General features: G+C 40.2%; 2 protein-coding genes across 3 annotated transcripts in view; one reads left to right on the top strand and one right to left on the bottom strand.

The window, feature by feature from the left end:
- LOC311120916 (lysophospholipid acyltransferase 5-like) overlaps positions 1 to 6,771 on the bottom strand; it is a 30,854-nt gene extending 24,083 nt beyond the window's left edge. Inside the window, exons 1-2 of one of the 2 annotated variants that reach the window (XM_084157907.1) lie at positions 6,582 to 6,771; positions 5,681 to 5,791 (exon numbers count right to left, since the gene is read on the bottom strand). The gene's annotated coding sequence lies outside the window, so the exon portion shown is untranslated. Of the gene's footprint in view, positions 1 to 5,680; positions 5,792 to 6,264 lie in introns of both variants that reach the window. The other variant, XM_084157908.1, reaches the window with a different exon arrangement.
- Positions 6,772 to 13,742: 6,971 nt separating this feature from the next.
- Positions 13,743 to 15,812, top strand: LOC311106753 (uncharacterized protein). Its single transcript, XM_084149149.1, has 2 exons — positions 13,743 to 13,949; positions 14,364 to 15,812. Exons 1-2 carry the CDS (start codon positions 13,757 to 13,759, stop codon positions 15,521 to 15,523), a joined length of 1,353 nt encoding a protein of 450 aa, XP_084005275.1. The 5' UTR covers positions 13,743 to 13,756; the 3' UTR covers positions 15,524 to 15,812.
- Positions 15,813 to 16,423: the final 611 nt, after the last annotated feature.

The raw sequence follows: 16,423 nt of genomic DNA, 5'->3' as shown, positions 1-16,423 counted from the left end.
TACAACTTTTTTTTGCACACCATCCCAGTTCTAATTCACACCTAACATAATATTGTGTACTCGTGAACGAGCATTTTAACGCCGCCTCGAAAACGTACTTCATTCCCATTTTATGGCGACAATAACCAATGATTTAGATATACACTAGACGAGTCCCAATGGGTGCTGTTTTGAAGCCCCGTACCTCCCTCCATTTATTTTTTTGCCACGTTTATTCTATTGAATACACCTTAATGCATACATTTACATTATATTGTGAGCTAAACATAATATATATATCTTTTTTTTAATCCTTGAAGTATAATGTTTTGAAAATATTACTGTCCCCACTACAACCAAAAATACTTGAATACATGTCATTTTGTCCTTGAAACATTAAATTAAAAAGGACAGCTTCTTCTGGGGAGTGCCAATATGGCCGACCGGTGGCTTCAAAGCCTCTCATTGGCTAATACATATCATCAGCAATCCAGGATCTTTGGAATTAAGCCATGGCGGTTTCTAAAAAAAAGAGCAATGGCAATTTTTAACACATTTCTGTAGAGGTGTGGGCAGAATGTTTTCATATTTTGCAGTGACTTTTTCAAACTAAACACGCATGCTGCCTATAGAAAGTGCATGTCTGCATATTCTGCAAGATGGATTGTAAATTCAAAACAATTTAAAAGTAGGCTAAACGCCTCAGTCCACATTTCTATGCAACAGGAGTGCATCCTTCAGACCATCCAGTGTATGGACATCCTGCGGCAGTGTGATCCGACTGCGAGCGTCCAGTTGTGGAGACTACAGCACATTGAGCCTCAAATATGATACAATATTGTGTAAAACATTGCATTTGTAGATGCATCAACATTTTGACTTTGTGTCCCCTTTTCCACATGTTTTAGACATGAAGCAGAACATCAGGCTCACCCCACGAGAAGCAGTGCATGATCAACGCCACCCTAAGCAAGGACATCTGCTGGAAGTGATGTACTCTCTCACTCTGAGGGTAAGACATCATTTAAACATCACAAATATAAATTCCCACTGTGCCCATGATAGAGTTAACTACATTACTTACAAATGACGTAAATGTAATTACTTTAGCTGGCTGCTTTGACCAAAACTTGAATGTAATATAACCTATTTGGGGAGCCTAGTGTGTGTGTATGAACTATGTAGAATATTTTTGGACCATTGGTTTTCCTGAAAACAGGTACTGACAGGTGGAGCAATATGAGTCTGTCAGGAGTCGTCACACTGGATGGGGATGGAAGCTTTGATGGTCCACACAATGAAGAAGCAGGTGTCCCTTCCAGTGATGTGGAGCTGACCTTGGACCTGGTGCCAGGAAGGATGGTCTTCATTGAGGCTGTAAGACCCTCCCTCCTTGATATAGAAATCCTTCGACTTCACTGCCTCTTCAATGGTAAGTCCCTTGCACCATAGGGACACTTGACCTCCACCACTACTGTGGTCTGAAATAGACACTGAAGTCGACATACTGTACAAACAATTATCTAGGCTGATACTTTTTTTGATCTACTGCTCTGCTAACTAGCTAGCTAAAGTGTAGTCAGTGGCTAGCTAAGACAGAGAAAGGGGACATAAGAAGTTCATGGATTGGACACAGAAGGTCTCTGATCGCACTGGTGAACGGTAGCTGACAGTGTCGGCTAGAGATGATATGCAGGAGCTTCCAGCAGGAATTTGTAGTCTTGCTGAGCCATTTAGATTTCTTTGGAGTAAATTGAGGAGAATATATTGATAAAACTCACCTTGTCCGAGAGAGAATTACACTGTTATCAAAACATCACGCCAGGATAAGCCTATACGAAACACAGATCTTATATGAAGTAGTTCTAAAATTGTGAAAAAACGATTGGAACCATTACCGGGTAACCGCTAGGTTTTACGATGTGTCCACTGTGCCGGACTATTGGCCATATACCACATCCCATCGGGCCTTATTGGTTAATTAAACCATCGCATTGTTGAATACTCGTTTCTGATCGGCTTGAAGGACATTCTAGAGTGTGCATTATTTAAGTGATAATGCCAGAGAAGCCAGTGTTTGGAGGATATATTGGCACGGGTGTTGTTAGGCCAGAGACAAAGTCAATATATCGTTCAAACACCGGCTTCGAGAGCATTATCACTTTTAAACAATGGGTTACCAACATATTCAAATAATGACTTACATCTTTTCATTAAAAACATTATTTAGATTAATTTATTCATACTATTTCATCCATCCACAAGAGGGTTGCTACCCAAGCCGGCTGTTCATTAATTCTATCGGTTCGGTTGCCCAGTCGTTCAGTCTTTTTGTTCTGTATCTATGGACGCGACCCAGTCGTTCATTCTAAACTGGCTGGCAACGTTCTTATCCCTTGCTTGCTAGCTAACCAGCCACGGCTAACTTACAGTCACGTCAAAAAGTGCAGCCAGAATAACAGCAAAGTAGCTGCATTTTAGTTTGTTTAAGCTGTTTTGTAGTGACGTTTATTTGGATACATCCATAACAATGATGCACGATTTCGCCTGGCATAGAAAATGTGCTCTCTCGTCAGGACACTGTTGTTCAGAGGAAATAGCCAACAACAGCAAAGACAGCAAACTGTTTTCTATTGATAGTTCTTTGTATACCCTACCGTTCAAAAGTTTGGGGTCACTTAGAAATGTCCTTGTTTTTGAAAGAAAAGCAATTCTCCATTAAAGCAATCTGTCCATTAAAAGAACATCAAATTGATCAGAAATACAGTGTAGACATTGTTAATGTTGTAAATGGCTATTGTAGCTGGAAATGGCAGATTTTTAATGGAATATCTACATAGGCGTACAGAGGCCCATTATCAGCAACCATCAGTCCTGTGTTCCAATGGCACGTTGTGTTTGCTAATCATTTTACATTTACATTTTAGTCATTTAGCAGACGCTCTTATCCAGAGCGACTTACAGTTAGCACATACATTATTTTATCGAACCCACAACCCTGGCGTTGCAAACGCCATGCTCTACCAACTGAGCTACATCCCCTGCCGGCCATTCCCTCCCCTACCCTGGACGACGCTGGGCCAATTGTGCGCCGCCCCATGGGTCTCCCGGTTGCGGCCGGCTACGACAGAGCCTGGATTCGAACCAGGATCTCTAGTGGCACAGCTAGCACTAGCGATGCAGTGCCTTAGACCACTGCGCCACTCGGGAGGCACACCAAGTTTATCATTTCAAAAGGCTAATTGATCATTAGAAAACCATTTTTCAATTATGTTAGCACAGCTGAAAACTGTTGTGCTGATTAAAGAAGAAATAAAACTGACCTTCTTGAGACTAGTTGAGTATCTGGAGCATCAGCAATTGTGGGTTCGATTACAGGATCAAAATGGCCTTCTGACCTTCTAGGCAGAGTTGCAAAGACAAAGCCATATCTCAGACTGGCCAATAAAAATAAAAGATTAAGATGGGCAGTCTGAGATATGGCTTTTTCTTTGCAACTCTGCCTAGAAGGTCAGCATCCCGGAGTCGCCTCTTCGCTGTTGACATTGAGACTGGTGTTTTGCGGGTACTATTTAATGAAGCTGCCAGTTGAGGACCTGGGAGGCGCCTGTTTCTCAAACTAGACACTAATGTATTTGTCCTCTTGCTCAGTTGTGCATCGGGGCCTCCCACTCCTCTTTCTATTCTGGATAGAGCCAGTTTGCACTGTTCTGTGAAGGGAGTAGTACACAGCGTTGTACGAGATCTTCAGTTTCTTGGCAATTTCTCGCATGGAATAGCCATTTCTCAGAACAAGAATAGACTGACAAGTTTCAGAAGAAAGTTATTTTGGTTCTGGCCATTTTGATCCTGTAATCGAACCCACAATTGCTGATGCTCCAGATACTCAACTAGTCTCAAGAAGGCCCGTTTTTTTGCTTCTTTAATCAGCAAAACAGTTTTCAGCTGTGCTAACATAATTGCTAAAGGGTTTTCTAATGATCAATTAGCCTTTTAAAATGATAAACTTGGATTAGCAAACACAACGTGCCATTGGAACATAGGACTGATGGTTGCTGATAATGGGCCTCTGTACGCCTATGTAGATATTCCATAAATAATCAGCCGATTCCAGCTTCAATAGCCATTTACAACATTAACAATGTCTACACTGTATTTCTGATCAATTTGATGTTATTTTAATGGACAAAAAATTGCTTTTCTTTCGAAAACAAGGACATTTTTAAGTAACTTTTGAACGGTATTGTATATCTATAAAAATGATGCTGATTCATGATTTCGACTGGCTGAGGAAAGCTGCCTGCCTGTCTGTCTCATCCCGACACGTTCATTACTATGGGACATCTGGAGAATAAATGTGAATATTGAAACAATGTTGCAAATGTCGGAGAGACTGACAGCAAGGTTTATACAAATCTCCATCTCAACTGCAGAAAACTAAATGTTAGTCTAAAAGAAATGTGACATAATGTCTATATGCTTTTTATAGTGGAGATCAAGTTCATACATTTCCAGGTTGGGCTGATGAGACAGTGGATTGCGCAGTCAGATGGAACAGAGTAAATAGACATTTTAACGTCATAGATTTAGCCGGTGGTAACTTGTGGAATAGACACCGTCTGGAATGCGCTTTAAACCAATCAGCATTCAGGATTAGACCCACCCGTTATATAATTAAGTGATAATGCCCGAGAAGCCGGTGTTTAGAGGATATATTGGCACAGGTTTTGTTAGGCCCGAGACAAAGTAAATCTTGGTGGGGCAAACTCAAAAAAAAAAAATGTTTTATGCATGCCAGCAAAGCCACTACACAACACAACACTAAACAATACATGAATTGCACTATAACGGTGATAAACGGTGCCCACAAACTGTTAGGGCCTACATAAAGCTGTCCCAACAGCAGAGTCACAACAGCAGTCCTAACACCTTACCACTGCTACACCTGGCTTTCAGTGGAGCCTTGTCTGGCAGCGAAACAGTTCATTCAGCCTCATTTACTGCCTTTAAAAAAAAACATAGCTGATATGACTGACTTGCTTAAACAAATGTGGTTTCTACTGACAATTGACATGTGGTCCTCTGTAGCTCAGCTGGTAGAGCACGGCGCTTGTAACGCCAAGGTAGTGGGTTCGATCCCCGGGACCACCCATACACAAAAATGTATGCACGCACGACTGTAAGTCGCTTTGGATAAAAGCGTCTGCTAAATGGCATATTATTATATTATTATTACAAACTATGGCATAAGAGAACGACGAGCGGATAAGAGGCAATCCGTAATTTCGATTAAGACATTAATGAGCGAGCTAGGACGGACGTAGTCAATATAACTATTTGTTCAGCATTTTTTTTATGTACAGCGTCATAATTCAGAACATGGGCCATTCTTACAGTATTCTCCCTGTACACCAAGTCAGAACCGTATGATAAATAAAGGGGGCATATAAGCAGACAATGAAAGCTCTTAAAATATTTGATGATGACATTTATAGCCTATATGTGCACCACCAAGTCAGAACAGTAGGCTAAGTTATTTTACATTTACATTTAAGGGTGAGGCACATGGGCTACTAACAGCTTACTACACAACATACACTTAGTATTACTTTCTTAGCTACAATATACATATTACATTTACATTTACAATATACATATTACATCATTTATGCAGCAGCATACAAGACATGTTTGGACTCACCTTGTTGTGCTCACTTGAACAGGAAGGTGGCGCGGCGGTCCTTCGTGGGCAGATTTTGTCATCAAAGTCTGGCATTCTCTGGATTTATGGTGCTTTCAAGACAACTGGGAACTAAAGTAAGTAAATAGTAAATAGGCATTTTAACTTCATAGATTTAGCCGGTGGTAACTTGTGGAATAGACACCGGCTGGAATGCGGTTTTAACCAATCAGCATTCAGGATTAGACCCACCCGTTGTATAATTCCCTTTATAAATTGGGTGGTTCAAGCCCTGAATGCTGATTGGCTGACAGCCGTGGTATATCAGACCATATACCACGATTATGACAAAACATGTATTTTTACTGCTCTAAGTAAGTCGATAACCAGTTTATAATAGCAATAAGGCACCTCTGGGGTTTGTGATATATGGCCAATATACCACGGCTAACGGCTGTGTCCAGGCACTCCGCATTGCGTCGTGACTAAGAACAGCACTTAGCCATGGTATATTGGCCATATACCACACTTCCTCGGGCCTTATTGCTTAAATAACGCATTGTATATTTGCATGGTAAAATGTAATGTCTATTCATAGATTGCACCTCCGTCACTCGGTCGCGTCATGCCATTGTTATGAACGTTCTCCAAGCCGCCCTCTACCGGCGGCGCCATAGTGGTGCCCTAAAGTGGTGATAACTAACTACTGTTTCCTTTAAATTACACTATAGTGCCTGGAAATACTATGACATTGCTAAAGTAGTGAAATATGTATTAGGAAACAACTTTGCCAGCATTATCATGTCGTGAAATTTACTTTAGACAGATGGCATTGTTGTCATTAGCTAGCAAAGTTCGTCAAAAATAGCTAGCAATGCTAACGTTAGCTAGCTCAAATCAGGTGGTCTCCCCTCAATCTTACCTAGTTGACGTTATGTTGCATCTAAAGTCAATCTGGCGACATCAAAATGATGACAAAAGGTTTTCCTACTAATTATTTGCCTCCTTTTGAATGTCATTGTATTTCCAAGCCACCATAATGCACTTTTGATTAAATCTTCATCAGCGCTCATTGACGACGTACAAAGTAGAATGCTGTCGGGCATCAGTCCAACACGAAAGTTCAAAACAATATTATGACGAAACATGCAACCCATGATATTCATGCGGCGAACAGTGGAAGGGGTCTTTGCCTGCTATATTTACCTCGACACTGAACTGAAAACATAATCATATTTTATGACACAGTGACTGCCAAGCAGGTATCAAAGGATTTAGTATTTTGTGTGTTTGTGTGTGACTTGGCAATTTAACCAATCTATACTCTGGTGCACTTTAATCTCCTGTTAAGTATTGTCAATAGTTTACAGGTTTTCTCAAACTATTTTACATAACAGAGCCTATATAATTATAAACATTTATAGTTATATAGTTTTTTTTATAGTTTTGTCTTTCTCTTAAAAAAAAATCTGGATGCATCAATTATTACTCAATCCAATTTCTATTTAATTATCCAATTTTCAAATCTTATTTCAGTTTATCCCATTTCAGAGCGCTCGACAGGACTTTTATTTTGAAAATCGTGAGAAGAAAAAGGTGACCGGAAGTAAGAACCTCACTGCTTTGTTTACGTTACTTGTGGTAGCTACTCGCCTAGCATTCCTCAAAATGTCAAAAATAGAGTTGCTGAGATTGTTTCTCAACGAAAGATTGACAGCTGCTGCTGATGAGATATTTGGGACAATTGAAAAGACAATTGTAGAGTACCAGGAAGAAGTTTCCCGCACGAAAGAGGAGAACAACCGTCTACGGAGGCTGCTAAGGTTACAAAAAACAGGTTTGGGACATTTAAAAAAGCTTATGGGCACTAGCTAGCTAGCTGCTACTGCTTTGATATTACTGCATTTAGCTAGTACTGATTCATGTGAAGCTCATCAATATTTGCCCATCTGACTCAAATTGCATTGCCAGCATAGCCCCTTGGATTCTCGAGAACTAAGTCTGTTGCTACCTATGTTGCATTCTACACGTTTTGTCAGACCACAAAAAGATGCTGGAGACAGCAGGTTTGCCTGGCCTGTTTCAACTCTGCAGGTTCACTACTATGCTGTAGGTTTTACAAAAGTAAGAATCCAAAGACAATCTTGTGCATGGGATGGGTGGACTCATAAGCCATGAGTGGCAGGTGTTTCAATTGCGGCATTGGTTTGAATCCAGACTTGGCGTGTCTTTGTTTTCTACTTATTGCTACTTATATTTATGTGTCTTTGTTTTCTACTTATTGCTACTTATATTTATTGCTTTCATCATGTCATTAGGTTTATTTTTTAAATCCATTCTCCCTCCCTCAGACCCCCAGCCGCTGACAGTCTCTGATGAGGATCTTCCCCCTGAGCAGCTGCACTGTGAGCAGGAGTGGAGCCCAAGTCTGGGACAGGAGGATCCAGAGGCCACACAGATTAAAAAGGAGCAGGATGAACTCCGGACCAGTCGGAGGGAAGAGCAACTTCATTGGCTAGAATCTGGTACCAAAGACTTCATATTCAGTCCTGCCTGTTTGAAAAGTAACTATGATCCGATTCAGAACCCAACTCATTCATCACATCTTCACCAAGTACAAAGTGAGGAAAGCAGAGCGAACCCAACTCATTCATCACATCTTGACCAAATACAAAGTGAGACAAACAGTGAGAACCCAAGTCAGTCCTCATACCTTCACCAAATAGAAAGTGAGGAAGACGGAGAGAACCCGGCAGCTCAGTCCTCATATCTTTATCAAATACAAAGTGAGGAAAACCGAGAGAAACCATGGCAATGCCGTGTCTGTGACAAATGTTTCAGCAATATTCATCATCTGAAAGCGCATGTGAGGAGTCACACAGGGGAGAGACCATATAAGTGTCCTATATGTAGAAAATGCTTTATGACAACAAGCGCATTGAATAGGCATCAGACAATTCACACTGATGGAAAACCGTTTAGGTGTAATTATTGCGGCAAATCCTTCAAATGGATGAACTCCCTTGGAAGGCACATAAGGATTACCCACGAGAGGGAGAATATATGACAGTACCTTGTGTGGGGAAAGGGCAACAGTTGCTATGAAAAAGTTACATCCTGATGCTTTTTATATACTGTTGCCATATAATATTATAATATGCCATATGCTCTTGCCATATAATTACACTATAACAAAATAGAACACTATATTATAGTTAATTATAGGATCTCTATGGCAATTTTGTGTGTTGTCTTTTTACATGTTTGTAACCACTTTCCCAGGTCCTACAAATGGAAATATACATAAGTCTTGATCAATGTGAGTTGTATTTGTCAAATTAAGGTAACGATTTAGAGGCAAATCTTACACCTGTCTGTGCATAAAGATGGTTTTTGTCTTGTTCATTTGGTGTAATGTCACATCACATCTGTTTTTACTTCTGATTTGTCCTGTTCCTCCAGTGATCACAAGAGCCAAAACATTTTCCATATGCCTACATTATTGTCATTTTTTACCTGTGAAACGCACACTCGATCCTCTGATCGGACCAGCAAACTCATTCAACATAGGTCGGGTGCAGTACAGTAGCGCTGTGAGAAGGCTTTGGGGTCGCGAGTGTGAAACTGAATGGGGAAAAGTACTCAATTGTTATACTTGAGTAAAAGTAAATATACCTTAATAGAAAATGACTCAAGTAAAAGTGAAAGTCACCCAGTAAAATATTACTTAAGTAAAAGTCTAAAAGTACTTGGTTTTAAATATACTTAAGTATCAAAAGTAAATGGAATTGCTAAAATGTACTTAAGTATCAAAAGTAAAAGTAAAAGTATAAATCATTTCAACTTCCTTATATTAAGCAAACCAGATGGCACAATAAAAAAATTAAAAAAAATTATTGACAGATAGCCAGGGCCATAATTTACAAACGAAGCATTTGTGTTTAGTGAGTCTGCCAGATCAGAGGCAGTAGGGATGACCAGGGATATTCTCTTGATAAATGTGTGAATTGGACCATTTTCCTGTCAAAATGTAACGACTACTTTTGGGTGTCAGGGAAAATGTATGGAGTAAAAAGTACATTATTTTCTTTAGGAATGTAGTGAAGTAAAAGTTGGCAAAAAATATAAATAGTAAAGTACAGATACCCCAAAAAACTACTTAAGTAGTACTTTAAAGTATTTTTATGTAAGTACTTTACACCACTGATAAACAATGCATTCACATTTGTATTTTATATTTATGCCTTTTCTTATTCGATCTGGTCACTAACATTGCACCAAATTATTATAATCTGTGTTTCAGAACCAAAACATTGCGTGTCTTGACTGTTGACCAAACCAGTCATCAGCATTGGCGCGCAAAAGCGGGCGCACATATCCAGATTAGTGATCAGAAAGCACTTGTTGAATTTTCTGCCTGGCAAAAACAGAGTAGCCTACCGACGTTAAAATTATCCATATAAAATTCAGTTTAGCAATCTGCTACAGACGCATCTTTGCCAGAACAATAGGCTACCTGGTGATTTCATTGATCATTTTCATATTTCAGATGGGCCTAGTTTGGTCGGGTTATAATTACATACCTCAGTGGTGGTACTGGCTATATGTCTAAAGATAGCTGTAACATTGCACTACCTTAAATACTTATGGGATGAAGATGTGACATATTCTGGCGAATTAATTAGGATATTTGTGCGGAAGAAAAAGGCGACAGACAGATCATTTTTTCCATCCGATCCTGCAACCCCCGCTCCAGAGAAGTGAAAATGTGACGTGATATCCATAGTTCTTATTGACTGCTAACATGAATGACTTTCAGCTCGAAATGCAGGTATAAAAAGCAGTTTTTTTTCTGTATCTAGCGTTTTGAAAATGCATCACCTGTGCGCGCGAGCATTTGCGTGCGCGGGGGTCGCAAGCTTTGAACCACTCCTTTTTGTGGGGTCGCTGGTCAAAAGGTTTGACAACAACTGAGCTAGCGAAGAGATTGCTGATCTGCTGTACAGCTAAATAAATCTAGGCTGCATTACACACTGCGCCTATAGCCTATGTTCTGTTCAGTTTGAGGAGAGCGCGAAAATGAGAAGGACCAGAAGTCAACTTTGATAGCTTGCTACAAATATAATGGATTTTAATAAAAAACTATGTTTCTTGCCCTTGATGTATTTATCAGAGTTACAGTGCATTCGGAAAGTATTCAGACCCCTTGACTTTTTCCACATTTTGTTATGTTACAGCCTTATTCTAAAATTGATTAAATTGTTTGTCAATCTAAACACAATACCCCATAATGACAAAGCAAAAACAGGTTTTTATACATTTTTGCAAATGTATTAAACATAAATAACGGAAATATCACATTTACATAAGTATTCAGACCCTTAACTCAATACTTTGTTGAAGCACATTTGGCAGTGACTACAGCCTCGAGTCTTCTTGGGTATGACACTACAAGCTTGGCACACCTGTATTTGGAGAGTTTCTCCCATTCTTCTCTGCAGATCCTCTCAATCTTTGTCAGGTTGGATGGGGAGCACCGCTGCACAGCTATTTTCAGGTCTCTCCAGAGATGTTAGAATGGGTTCAAGTCCGGGCTCTGGCTGGGCCACTCAAGGACATTCAGAGACTTGTCCCGAAGCCACTCCAGCGTTATCTTGGCTGTGTGTTTAGGGTCGTTGTCCTGTTGGAATGTGAACCTTCGCTCCAGTCTGAGGTCCTGAGTGATCTGGAGCAGGTTTTCATCAAGGATCTCTCTGTACTTTGCTCCATTCATCTTTCCCTCGACCCTGACTAGTCTACCAGTCCCTGCCGCTGAAAAACATCCTCACAGCATGATGCTGCCACCACCATGCTTCACCGTAGGGATGGTGCCAGGTTTCCTCCAGATGTGACGCTTGGCATTCAGGCCAAAGAGTTCAACCTTGGTTTCATCAGACCATAGAATCTTGTTTCTCATGGTCAGAGTCTTTTAGGTGCCTTTTGGCAAACTCCAAGCGGGCTGTCATGTACCTTTTACTGAGGAGGCTTCCGTCTGGCCACTCTACCATAAAGGCCTGATTGGTGGAGTGCTGCAGAGATGGTTGTTCTTCTGGAAGATTCTCCCATCTCCACAGAGGAACTCTGGAGCTCTGTCAGAGTGAATATCGGGTTCTTGGTCACCTCCCTGACCAAGGCTCTTCTCCCCCGATTGCGAGGTTTGGCTGGGCGGCCAGCCCTAGGAAGAGTCTTGGTGGTTCCAAACTTCTTCCATTTAAGAATGCAGAAATTATTTGGTACCCTTCCCCAGATCTGTGCCTCGACACAATCCTGTCTCGGAGCTCTAAGGACAATTCCTTCGACCTCATGGCTTGGTTTTTGCTCTGACATGCACTGTCAACTGTGGGACCTTATATAGACAGGTGTGTGCCTTTCCAAATTTACATTTTACATTTTAGTCATTTAGCAGACGCTCTTATCCAGAGCGACTTACAGGAGCGAATCATGTCCAGTCAATTGAATTTACCACAGGTGGACTCCAATCCAGTTGTAGAAACATCTCAAGGATGATCAATGGAAACAGGATGCACCTGAGCCCAATTTCGAGTCTCATAGCAAAGGGTCTGAATACTTATGTAAATAAGGAATTTCTATTTTTTATAAATTTGCAAAATTGTCTAAAAACCTGTTTTTGCTTTGTCATTATGGGGTATTGTGTCTAGATTGATTAATTATTTAATCAATGTTAGAATAAGGCAGTAACGTAACAAAATGTGGAAAAATACCTCACAATAAGCCCCATTCAAGTAACTTTTGTGGTGCTGAAGCTTGAAGCAGCAGCCGTGGCACAATCAATCGGAAATGGAGTGCTCATGGTGCTGAAAGTAGGCACATTCTAGTAATTCATTTCAATCGTCTTCATTTTAGTTAGACTTTACTAACAACAAGAGGGCTTTGTGTTGGAGCCTATTTCTTCATATTTAAGAAATAAGAGGTAGGCCTACCTATAGGCTGCTATATCCATTGATTTGTAGGCCAATTCATCCATCCATTATGCACTCTTTAAATAGCCTACCTCTTATTTCTGAAGGGCTGTTAAGTTTAAACCAGGACTCGAATTGAGGGGGTATGAGAGGGTATGCCATAGGTCTACCTTTAATTAAAGAAAATGCCAAAAAGCACAGGCCTACCCATTGTTAGCTTAAAATGTTAAAGAAAAAAAAAACATATCAAATTATTTAAAGTGATGTATAACTGCGCAGGCCTACCCATTGTTATTTTAAGATTTTGAAGAAATACAACAAGATCCGATTATTTAAAGTGATGCTAAAAACAAAGCTGTAAAATACCCGGGAAAGACTCCGATGCATATGAGGTTATCATTGTTAGTTTCTTTGACATTGAGGCTGAGATTCAACCTTCTATAGCCTAGGAGACTAAATGAATTGATTAAGCTATTCACTTTCTGTACAATAGAAGATGTTTAAACCCAGACAGCTTTTAGGGAAATACTTGTGACCTTCTCACGTTGGGTTAAGCCATGGAAGAAGAGTAGCCAGCAGTTAAAGCTTAACTTTTTCTGCGTCGGTAGGCCTATTCTGTCTAATGGTGGAAAGGTAGGCCTAACTTTTCAAAGTACCATGCTCAGATTCCTAATGACGTCTCACATTTATTTATTTTCAAACAGGGACAGTTTCGTTGCAAACAAGACAAACTGATTTGGCATTGGAGAAATATGATAAGATGAACATTCTTAGCCTGTAATTTCGGTAGTTTGTGTGGTATTAAAAAATATTGAGATTCGGAACCATGTGACTTGAGACTTGTTTGTGACTCGAACAATAGTGACTTGGTCCCACCCCTGAGTGGTACACATAAGGAGCGAAATGAATGTTCCTTATCGTCTATGTATGAAATGGAGAATGTTCATAGAAATCCGAACTGACCGTGTCCACTCCACTCCAGTAGGCAGCGACATTGCAAAATACGTTAAGCCGTGGTGCAGACTACGCAAGCGTTTGGCACAGCAGATCCATGAAAATCTATCATTGATGAACGAAGTTGTCAAAGAAGAGCGTTGTCACCTAATTGTTAGCTAGCTAGCACTAGCATTCTGTAAAAATGTCTAAAATACAGTTGTTGAGAGTGTTTCTCAACCAGCGGTTAACTGCGGCTGCTGAGGAGATATTTGGGGCAGTTGAAAAAACGATAGCGGAATACCAGGAAGAGATTTCCCGTTCGAAAGAGGAGATCGACCGTCTACAGAATATTCTTGACATCGTTATTAAACCTGAGATAAAGTTACAAAGAGCAGGTTTCTTACATTTATTATTCAACCTATATTTAATACAAATTGACAATGTTAGTTATTTCATTTTGAGAGTCAGTGTCCACAAAAGTAACATTATGGCTAGACATTCTTGAAGAGGCAACGCGCATGCCCGCCATCAGGATTCCTCCCGTTCCAGCCATTATTTCCCTGTTTCTGTAGGGTGTAATTTCACTTGCCACATAGGCTAACGTTTTTTAAAATCCGTTTTAGACTTTTTGTTGATGTTCTATAATTCAGTCAATATTTGATGGATTTGTATTTATTTGAAAAGCGTTGAGTATGCAGCTGTTACAATTATCAGAACTGCATTTTTGACCTTTTATCAATTTTAACGTCCGTTGCATTGTAAGGTTAGTAGACTTGAGTTTCCCATTTCATCCCTTTCTCTCCCTCCAGACCTCCAGCAGCTCACTGTATTGGAAGAGGAGGTTCCCCCTGAGCAGCAGCCCTGTGAGCAGGATTGGAGCTTTAGTCTTGGACAGGTGGACAGCGAGCCCATACGGATAAAAAAGGAGCAGGAGGAACTCAAAAAGCAACTTCAGTGGCTGGAGTCTGACACCAGAGAGTTCATATTTGATCCTTTCTGTGTAAGTGATTATGATCAGGACCCAACTCAGTCCTCGCAAATCCAAAGTGAGGAAAATAGGGAGAGAGACTCTCAACCAAACATTGTAACTGGACAGATCAAAACAGAACCTGATGGAGAGGACTACAGAATATCAGAACCAACCTGTTCTTCAGCTCAGAGTAAAAATAGTGACCATGTCAATGGGATGGAAAGCAACGGAGTGCAGTCTGTTTTAAAGTCACACAAACCAAAGACTACAAGAAAACAAAAAAGAAAACAAACTTATAGCAGTGCAAATGGCATGAAATGTACTCCATGTTCTTGTAAGGTTTGTGGGAGGTCTTTTCGGTACAAGCGTCCCTTTTTGAATCATGTGCAAAGTCATGCACTTATAGAGGATAAAGAATGTCTCTGTGGTGTGTGTGGAAAGCACCTAGATTCTAAAGAGAGTATGAAAGACCACCTCCAAACTCACATCGTAGCTGAGCCTGAGTTTTGTCATGTTTGTGGTAAAATGTTCACCACAAAGCTTAGGCTGAAAAAGCACATGAGGGTTCACACAGGAGAGAAACCATACCGCTGCGATGATTGTGGCAGGTGTTTCAGCGACGCAGCCAATTTGATTGGACACAAAAGGACTCACACCGGCGAGAAACCATATTGCTGCCAGGAATGTGGCCAAGGATTCACTCAAAGTGGACATCTGGTTTTGCACAGGAGGAGACATACTGGGGAGAAGCCATATCTCTGTTCTGTTTGTGGCAAAAGTTTCAGCACCAGATCAAATTATACAGGACACATGAGAGTTCACACAGGGGAGAAACCATACTGCTGCCATGATTGTAGCAAATGTTTCAGCAATACTGCAAATCTGAGCGCGCACAGGAGGATTCATACAGGGGAGAAACCATATTGTTGTGATTATTGTGGCAAAGGATTTGCTCAGAATGGAAATCTTAAAATGCACATGAAGACCCACAGGAAATAAATCGTATAGGCCAATTGCTGTGTTTGTGAGAAAACTGGAGAGAACTGTGATCTGGCTCATCTGACCAGTGCTTATGAGGATTCACACAAAGTGGTGAGAGACTATACAAGTGTCCTATAGAAAATGCTTTATCACAAGTGCATTAACCTCTTAAGGATCTGACTATTTTTTTCAATTTTCGCCTAAAATGACATACCCAAATCTAACTGCCTGTAGCTCAGGACCTGAAGCAAGGATATGCATATTCTTGATACCATTTAAAAGGAAACACTTTGAAGTTTGTGGTAATGTGAAATTAATGTAGGAGAATATAACACATTAGATCTGGTAAAAGATAATAAAAAATAAAAAAACATGCGTTTTCTATTTATTTTTTTGTTCCATCATCTTTGAAATACAAGAGAAATGCCACAATATAATATTGCAGTTTAGGCGCAAATTCCTACATTTGAATATAAAAATTGATTTTATCAAACAGAACTATGCTACATTTTATCTCTGAGACCCTTAGGATGACAAATCAGAGCAAGATTACTGAATGTAAGTACATTATTTACCTTCAGAGGTGAATGTATCAAACCAGTTGCCGTGATACGTTTTTTGATGTTGTGCACTCTCCTCAAACAATAGCATGATATTCTTTCACTGTAATAGCTACTGTAAATTGGACAGTGCAGTTAGATTAACAAGAATTTAAGCTTTCTGCCCATATAGGACACGTCTATGTCCTGGAAAGTTTGCTGTTACTTACAACAGTCATGCTAATCAAATTAGCGCACGTTACATCAACCGTCCCGTATAGGTTAACTAGGCTTCAAACAAGTCACATTGAGGAAAAATTGTAGGCTTACATGCAATCCCTGCTGCAAGTGCTTCAAATGGACTCACTAGGAAGGCACA

Source organism: Coregonus lavaretus (genome assembly GCF_964263955.1).
Source record: "Coregonus lavaretus genome assembly, chromosome: 3".
NCBI lineage: Eukaryota > Metazoa > Chordata > Actinopteri > Salmoniformes > Salmonidae > Coregonus > Coregonus lavaretus.
Note: the sequence above shows the minus strand (reverse complement) of the source record. Positions and strands in the feature narration are given on the sequence as shown.